The 9,314-nt window shown below is 52.3% G+C and overlaps 1 protein-coding gene across 1 annotated transcript; it reads left to right on the top strand.

Annotated features, from left to right (window-relative positions):
- The first annotated feature begins 3,369 nt into the window (after nt 1-3,369).
- On the top strand, nt 3,370-6,820 carry LOC131721163 (non-receptor tyrosine-protein kinase TNK1-like). Its single transcript, XM_059014462.1, has 4 exons — nt 3,370-3,653; nt 4,174-4,592; nt 5,116-5,211; nt 5,495-6,820. Exons 1-4 carry the CDS (start codon nt 3,644-3,646, stop codon nt 5,615-5,617), a joined length of 648 nt encoding a protein of 215 aa, XP_058870445.1. The 5' UTR covers nt 3,370-3,643; the 3' UTR covers nt 5,618-6,820.
- Nucleotides 6,821-9,314: the final 2,494 nt, after the last annotated feature.

Raw genomic sequence — 9,314 nt, 5'->3', positions numbered from 1 at the left:
GTTTCAATAACACTGGTGAAGGCACTAGAGCCCAAACGCTGGTCTGCTTGACTCAGTCTGTTCTAGTTTCAATAACCCTGATGAAGGCACTAGAGCCCAAACGCTGGTCTGCTTGACTCAGTCTCCTCTAGTTTCAGTAACCCTGATGAAGGCACTAGAGCCCAAACGCTGGTCTGCTTGACTCAGTCTCCTCTAGTTTCAGTAACCCTGATGAAGGCACTAGAGCCCAAACGCTGGTCTGCTTGACTCGGTCTCTTCTAGTTTCAATAACCCTGATGAAGGCACTAGAGCCCAAACGCTGGTCTGCTTGACTCGGTATCTTCTAGCTCCAGTAACCCAGATGAAGGCTCTCTCTGCTTGGCCCCGGCTCCAGGGTGTGTTCTCACAGGGCTTGTTTGTCCGCAGGTCCGACGTGTCGGAATGGCGAGGTCAGAACCAGCACACCCTGGCTGTGGGCTCCTTCCCGGCGGCCCTGGTGACTGGACTCGCCTTGCAGCTCCCCGGCCTGATCAGCCGGCCCCTGAGGAACAGCTTGGTACACACCGGACACGGAGACATCTTTGCAAACCGGAACTGGGGCTTCCTGACCGGCTGGACGAGTGAGTCCCCCGAGCCTGACTCGGCTCCACTGCTTCTGTCTGATTAACACACAGAACAGTATTGAGGACAGAGGATTTAGGACTACAGCACTGACTGTAGCTGATCTAGCCTGTGTCAGGGGTGCTCATAATGATCAGGAACAGCACAGAGAGGAAGCTTCTCATCAAGTACCAAGAGATAACAAGGCCAGCTAATTCTGCCTCATTCACGGATCTCTGGTCTTTGTCGCTCTCTATATTCAATCCATTCAGTTCAGTACAATCCATTTATTCACTTGTTAGCACATCTTAGTCTTTCTAATCCCTTTGTAATCCTAGTCCATTCAAAACCAATCAACTTGAATGCTCTGTAATCCAGTACTCCCTCCAGTTCAGGGCAGGCTTGAGGTATGGAGACTGAACTGCTCCCTCCCTCCCTCACCCTCCTAAGAGAAAGGGTGCTCCCTCCAGTCCAGGGCAGGCTTGAGGCACGGAGACTGACTGGCTCCCTCCCTCCCTCCCTCACCCCCTAAGAGAAAGGGTGCTCCCTCCAGTCCAGGGCAGGCTTGAGGCACGGAGACTGAACTGCTCCCTCCTCCCTCACCCCCCTAAGAGAAAGGGGGCTCCCTCCATTCCAGGGCAGGCTTGAGGCATGGAGACTGAACTGCTCCCTCCCTCCCTCACCCTCCTAAGAGAAAGGGTGCTCCTCCAGTCCAGGGCAGGCTTGAGGCACGGAGACTGAACTGCTCCCTCCCTCCCTCACCCTCCTAAGAGAAAGGGTGCTCCCTCCATTCCAGGGCAGGCTTGAGGCACGGAGACTGAACTGCTCCCTCCCTCCTTCACCCCCCTAAGAGAAAGGGGGCTCCCTCCATTCCAGGGCAGGCTTGAGGCACGGAGACTGAACTGCTCCCCTCCCTCCCTCACCCTCCTAAGAGAAAGGGGGCTCCCTCCATTCCAGGGCAGGCTTGAGACACGGAGACTGAACTGCTCCCTCCCTCCCTCACCCCCCTAAGAGAAAGGGGGCTCCCTCCATTCCAGGGCAGGCTTGAGGCATGGAGACTGAACTGCTCCCTCCCTCACCCCCCTAAGAGAAAGGGGGCTCCCTCCATTCCAGGGCAGGCTTGAGGCATGGAGACTGAACTGCTCCCTCCCTCCCTCACCCTCCTAAGAGAAAGGGGGCTCCCTCCAGTCCAGGGCAGGCTTGAGGCACGGAGACTGAACTGCTCCCTCCCTCCTTCACCCCCCTAAGAGAAAGGGGGCTCCCTCCATTCCAGGGCAGGCTTGAGGCACGGAGACTGAACTGCTCCCTCCCTCCCTCACCCTCCTAAGAGAAAGGGGGCTCCCTCCATTCCAGGGCAGGCTTGAGGCACGGAGACTGAACTGCTCCCTCCCTCCCTCACCCCCCTAAGAGAAAGGGGGCTCCCTCCAGTTCAGGGCAGGCTTGAGGCACGGAGACTGAACTGCTCCCTCCCTCCCTCACCCCCCTAAGAGAAAGGGTGCTCCCTCCAGTCCAGGGCAGGCTTGAGGCACGGAGACTGAACTGCTCCCTCCCTCCCTCACCCTCCTAAGAGAAAGGGGGCTCCCTCCATTCCAGGGCAGGCTTGAGACACGGAGACTGAACTGCTCCCTCCCTCCCTCACCCCCCTAAGAGAAAGGGGGCTCCCTCCATTCCAGGGCAGGCTTGAGGCATGGAGACTGAACTGCTCCCTCCCTCACCCCCCTAAGAGAAAGGGGGCTCCCTCCATTCCAGGGCAGGCTTGAGGCATGGAGACTGAACTGCTCCCTCCCTCCCTCACCCTCCTAAGAGAAAGGGGGCTCCCTCCAGTCCAGGGCAGGCTTGAGGCACGGAGACTGAACTGCTCCCTCCCTCCTTCACCCCCCTAAGAGAAAGGGGGCTCCCTCCATTCCAGGGCAGGCTTGAGGCACGGAGACTGAACTGCTCCCTCCCTCCCTCACCCTCCTAAGAGAAAGGGGGCTCCCTCCATTCCAGGGCAGGCTTGAGGCACGGAGACTGAACTGCTCCCTCCCTCCCTCACCCCCCTAAGAGAAAGGGGGCTCCCTCCAGTTCAGGGCAGGCTTGAGGCACGGAGACTGAACTGCTCCCTCCCTCCCTCACCCCCCTAAGAGAAAGGGTGCTCCCTCCAGTCCAGGGCAGGCTTGAGGCATGGAGACTGAACTGCTCCCTCCCTCCCTCACCCTCCTAAGAGAAAGGGTGCTCCCTCCATTCCAGGGCAGGCTTGAGGCACGGAGACTGAACTGCTCCCTCCCTCCCTCACCCCCCTAAGAGAAAGGGTGCTCCCTCCATTCCAGGGCAGGCTTGAGGCACGGAGACTGAACTGCTCCCTCCCTCCCTCACCCCCCTAAGAGAAAGGGTGCTCCCTCCATTCCAGGGCAGGCTTGAGGCACGGAGACTGAACTGCTCCCTCCCTCACCCCCCTAAGAGAAAGGGGGCTCCCTCCATTCCAGGGCAGGCTTGAGGCACGGAGACTGAACTGCTCCCTCCCTCCCTCACCCCCCTAAGAGAAAGGGGGCTCCCTCCATTCCAGGGCAGGCTTGAGGCATGGAGACTGAACTGCTCCCTCCCTCCCTCACCCCCCTAAGAGAAAGGGTGCTCCCTCCAGTTCAGGGCAGGCTTGAGGCATGGAGACTGAACTGCTCCCTCCCTCCCTCACCCCCCTAAGAGAAAGGGGGCTCCCTCCATTCCAGGGCAGGCTTGAGGCACGGAGACTGAACTGCTCCCTCCCTCCCTCACCCCCCTAAGAGAAAGGGGGCTCCCTCCAGTCCAGGGCAGGCTTGAGACACGGAGACTGAACTGCTCCCTCCCTCCCTCACCCCCCTAAGAGAAAGGGGGCTCCCTCCAGTCCAGGGCAGGCTTGAGGCACGGAGACTGAACTGCTCCCTCCCTCCCTCACCCCCCTAAGAGAAAGGGGGCTTCCTCCAGTCCAGGGCAGGCTTGAGGCACGGAGACTGAAAGTTCTGTATTTTTATTCTGTGTGTTTTTTTTTTTTAGGAATTACAAAATAGCACCAGGAACCAGAAAGGAGATTCAGTCCAGCAAACTGCACATGATGTCAGGTGAGCAACACGACTGTGGATCTATAAAAATGTTTCTTTGAACAAGTCCTATAACACTGATGAAGGCACTAGAGCCCAGACGCTGGTCTGCTTGACTCGGTTTAGTTTCAATAACACTGATGAAGGCACTGGAGCCCAAACGCTGGTCTGCTTGACTCAGTCTCTTCTAGTTTCAATAACACTCATGAAGGCACTAGAGCCCAAACGCTGGTCTGCTTGACTCAGCCTCTTCTAGTTTCAATAACACTGATGAAGGCACTAGAGCCCAAACGCTGGTCTGCTTGACTCAGTTTAGTTTCAATAACACTGATGAAGGCACTAGAGCCCAAACGCTGGTCTGCTTGACTCAGTTTAGTTTCAATAACCCTGATGAAGGCACTAGAGCCCAAACGCTGGTCTGCTTGACTCGGTCTCTTCTAGTTTCAATAACACTGATGAAGGCACTAGAGCCCAAACGCTGGTCTGCCTGACTCGGGCTCTTCTAGTTTCAGTAACACTGATGAACTGTCTCTCTCTGCAGGGATGTCCAGGAGTTTGGAATCGCTGGTCGATATTAACAGTAAACCTCCAGGGAAGTTAAATCATACGCCCCACAGGAAACCTCCCGCAGACTCCCGGGGTCCGGGAGCCCCAGAACTAGAGTTCCGCCGGCTGAGCGATGACCCCCAACATCGGCCCGCTCCGCTCAACTTCATGAACCACAAGGATTCCCTCCTGAACCCCAACGTCAGGCTGCGCGCAGGGGGGGTACACCCCAGGGAACGCAGGCCAGCTCTCAGTCAAGTCCAGGGCCTGTGGCCTGCCCCGCACCCAGGCAGTAACCTGGTGGCGATGGCGCCCTTCGCTCGCTCCACCCCCCAGATCCTCGACAGCATGGAACAGAAGCAACGGCCGCCCCCGGCAACCGCTAACGACTCCCGCAAATCAGCGATCCTGCAGGTACTGTCCCAGAACGTGCTCCAGAATTCTGGATCCTGTGTGTACGAATGTGTGTGTACATTCTAGACTGTGTGTATCTGATTGGTGACTGAGCCCCCTGTCTTTGCTCTGATTGGTGACTGAGCCCCCTGTCTGTGCTCTGATTGGTGACTCAGCCCCCTGTCTGTGCTCTGATTGGTGACTCAGCCCCCTGTCTGTGCTCTGATTGGTGACTGAGCCCCCTGTCTGTGCTCTGATTGGTGACTGAGCCCCCTGTCTGTGCTCTGATTGGTGACTGAGCCCCCTGTCTGTGCTCTGATTGGTGACTCAGCCCCCTGTCTGTGCTCTGATTGGTGACTGAGCCCCCTGTCTGTGCTCTGATTGGTGACTCAGCCCCCTGTCTGTGCTTTGATTGGTGACTGAGCCCCCTGTCTGTGCTCTGTTTGGTGACTCAGCCCCCTGTCTGTGCTCTGATTGGTGACTGAGCCCCCTGTCTGTGCTCTGATTGGTGACTCAGCCCCCTGTCTGTGCTCTGATTGGTCAGGTCCAGGAGGCAGTGCACGGAGTCACACTGGAGGAGTGTCGAGACGCCCTGAGAATTCACAACGGGGATCCACTGAGAGCAGCACAGTACCTGAAGGTGAGGCCTGCCCCTCGCTCCCTGAGAACTCACAGCTGTGTGAGACAAGCCCCCTCACACCCTCCCCTGTACCATCCTCACACCCTCCCCTGTACCCCCTCACACCCTCCTTTGTACCCTCCTCACACCCTCTCCTGTACCCCCTCACACCCTCCCCTCAACTCCCTCTACTCACCCCACCCGTCTCTCTCCTTTCGATCTCCCTCTCCCTCCTCCCCTTCTCCCCCTTCTTTCTCTCTCAGACAGTGCAGTGTATTTCACTCTCTCTCTCTCTCTCTCTCAGACGGAAAACTTGTATCACATGGGTCGACGTTCCCGAGAGGATTGTCAGCGCATCCTGGTTCGCTTCCAGTGGAACCTGCAGGCCGCGAGTCGCTACATGATGAGAGACCGACAGGGGTCCTAAACACGGCCCCCAGGGGCCCCGGGAACAGGGAGACCTTCACCAAGACTACAGACCTCCTGACAGGCAGGCTGAAGAAAGAAAACAGACACATGCACTACAGAGCTGCGGCCACAAGAGGGCGATAAAGAACTGTTCAAATGTCTTTACCCTAAACTGCTGTGTTGTTGCTCTGCATCATAATTGTGTTTACAATCCAGGGCTGAGAGCCATCGTTTCCCAATACGATATTTAGGGCTGTATTTTTTTCTGCTTAAAAAAAATAGGTATTTCATGATATTTCACAGTTAAACATCATATTTATTAAAGCAGAAAAATACTGCGTCGCATTCAAAATGGATCATTTTCTCTAGAGTTTACTGTACACCAAATGTTCCTAAATAATAGAGGTTCTGTTTTTCACCGTCAGTGAATTATCAAACAAAATAAAAACATCAATGAATTACTTGATCTTTGATGCAGCTGGTGTCTTTTTAGTTGAAGACATCTTAAAGAAATCGTGCAGCTTCTATGCAGTGTGTGTTCAATCGTTTACTGGAAGGAAGCAAACTAAACCGGCTGCTAGGTTCCTAAATGCAGCGCGACAGTCACGCTGAATGCAGCGACAGTCATGCTGAATGCTGTCTGTCACGCTGAATGCAGAGTGACAGGCAGCGCGTCTAACAGACAAACGCTCGTTGTATTTATTATTCAGAGCTAAAAAAAAAAATCTGTATATTGATACAATTCTATCAGAAATTTTCACAGGAACCGCGCATTACAAAACAATGGGAAAATGACAGGAAATCGTGAAATCCGTGAAAAAAATACAGCCTTAGCTCGCACAAGCTGGGATTCAGTTTTTTTGTTTTGTTAAATGAAAATGTACATATAGATATATATTTAAATATTATTTAATTTTGAATTAACTGAAAAGAAAAACAATTGTTTGTACCAATTCTGTGTTTATATATATATATATATATATATATATATATATATATATATATATATATATATAATTTCGTATAATGTTGAAAGGTTCTTTGAAATAATGGGTTTTAATTAATCAGGTTATAAGGACAGCTCAAATATGAAATATGGGCGGAAAAAGTGTTTTTTTGTACATTGTTACTGTGGTATTACCCTGGCAACGCAACGTTACGCGGCTCCAGTTCTGTATATAACTGCTATGTATATTTTCGTGAAAAAGGGTTTATTTTTTTTTAAGAAAGTGTTCTTTCTAAAAAAAGATTTTGTAAAAATAACCTACCTACCTACCTGTTTACCTCGAAAAACTGGTCCGATAATAAAGACCTGGTGTTTATGATGACGTGTGCTGTGCTGGTATTTACATCCGTTTATAACGAACCCTGATATAGGAATGAATCGCTCACGCTTCAAAACCAGAGCAAAAACATACGAGGTTCCGCTTCCTCAATACCATTTGTAAGCAAGTCTGTCTGTCTGACAGACAGACAGACAGACAGACAGACAGGCAGGCAGACAGACACAGACAGACACACAGATAGACACACAGACAGACAGACAGACAGGCAGACACACACATAGACACACAGACAGACAGGCAGACACACACACACACAGACAGACAGACAGACAGACAGGCAGACACACACACAGACACACAGATAGACACACAGACAGACAGACAGACAGACTGACTGACTGACTGACAGACAGACAGAGACCCACAATCCTGTTCAGTTTGATGCTACAGTATAATATAGAATCCCTTCTTCTTGGGGTCTGTGTTAGTTTACTACATTCTGAAAAGAGTTTAGTATCATTAAAGCTGCAGACAGACAGACAGACAGACAGACAGACAGACAGAGACCCACAATCCTGTTCAGTTTGATGCTACAGTATAATATAGAATCCCTTCTTGATGTCTGTGTTAGTTTATTACATTCTTCCACAGTTTAGTTTCATTAAAACCACAGACAGACAGACAGACAGACAGACAGACAGACAGACAGACAGACACACACACACACACACACACACACACACACATTCTGATCGGACGAGCGCTTCTCTAGATACAGGCTTTAAAATGACAGACAAGCAGCCTCCATATAGATTAAACCGGCACCCTAGCATTGCTCTGCACTGGGAACACGCTGAGACAGCGGGGCTGGGAACAATGGGCTCTTTATTTACATCCAGCGGGTTTATAAAACCACAGAGCGCTGAAGCTGTGTGAAGACGGAGCCCCCATTAAAATCGGATGCAAAGCAGCGAAGAATGAAAGAGGACCTGCGTAGGATTTGATGCGTGTGCTTTATGATTTATTTTGGGTCGTGGAAGCCTCTGTCAATCAATCTAGTCACCACAAGGGGGCGCCAGTCTTGATTCAGTTCCAGCATTCCGCTTCGGAATCATTTGTTTTCTATTAAGAAAGAAAAAAAGAGTTCTGGTTTTCATTGGCAAAAAAAAAAAGTCTTTGTAATAGTTGTCAGATGTCTGGATCAAACCCTGACCCCCTCCCATCTCCCCCTCCTCTCTTCCCCTTCCCCCTCCTCTCTTTCCTCTCTCTCCCCTCACTCTCCTCTCCCCCTCCCTTCCCCCTCCTCCTCTCCTCTCTCCCTCTCCTCCCATCTCCCCCTCCTCTCTTCCCCCTCACTCTCCCTTCCTCCTCCTCTCTCTCCCCTCACTCTCCTCTTCCACTCCCTTCCCCCCTCCTCTCTTCCCCCTCTTCCTTCCCCGTCCTCTCTTTCCTCTCTCCCCTCACTCTCCTCTCCCCCTCCTCTCCTCTCTCTCCCCCACACTCTCTCCTCCCTTCTCCCCTCCTCTCTTTTCTCTCTCCCCCTCTCTCTCCCCTCCCCCTTCTCTCCTCTATCCCCTCTTCTTGCTCTCCCCCTCTCACAATCACAGTTTAACAGTATTCCAGTATGTGGTGCTGTATATAACAAAGAGGGTGTCGTTTTTTCCATATCATTAAAAACATGAAGTTTCCAGCTGAAATGGATTATGGGATATTAGCAGAAGTAAGTTTAGCGGCACGGATTCTCTCTCTCTCTCACTCTCATATTATTTTTGTACTAGAGACTAGAAAATCACGCACACACACAGAGACACACACACTGCCAGCCACACAGAGACAGAGAGACACACACACACCGCGTCACACACAAAGACAGAGACACACACACACTGACAGCCACACAGACAGAGACACACACACACTGACAGTCACACAAAGACAGAAACACACACACACTGACAGTCACACGCTGCCAGCCACACACACTGACAGCCACACCGAGACAGAGACGCACACACACACACCGACAGCCACACAGAGACAGAGAGAGACACACAGACACACACAGTCACACAAAGAGACAGACACACACACCGCGTCACACACAGAGACAGAGACACACTGACAGACACACCGAGACAGACACACACACTGACAGCCACACCAAGACAGAGACGCACACACACACACCGACAGCCACACAGAGACAGAGAGAGACACACAGACACACACAGAGTCACACAAAGAGACAGACACACACACCGCGTCACACACAGAGACAGAGACACACCGACAGCCACACAGAGACAGACACACACACTGACAGCCACACAGAGACAGATACATACACACTGACAGCCACACCGAGACAGACACACACAGGGACAGTTACACACACAGAGACAGATACATACACTCTGACAAACACACACA

This window comes from Acipenser ruthenus, chromosome 48, assembly GCF_902713425.1.
Source record: "Acipenser ruthenus chromosome 48, fAciRut3.2 maternal haplotype, whole genome shotgun sequence".
In the NCBI taxonomy this organism is placed as follows: domain Eukaryota; kingdom Metazoa; phylum Chordata; class Actinopteri; order Acipenseriformes; family Acipenseridae; genus Acipenser; species Acipenser ruthenus.
This window is presented reverse-complemented; position numbering and strand designations above follow the sequence as displayed.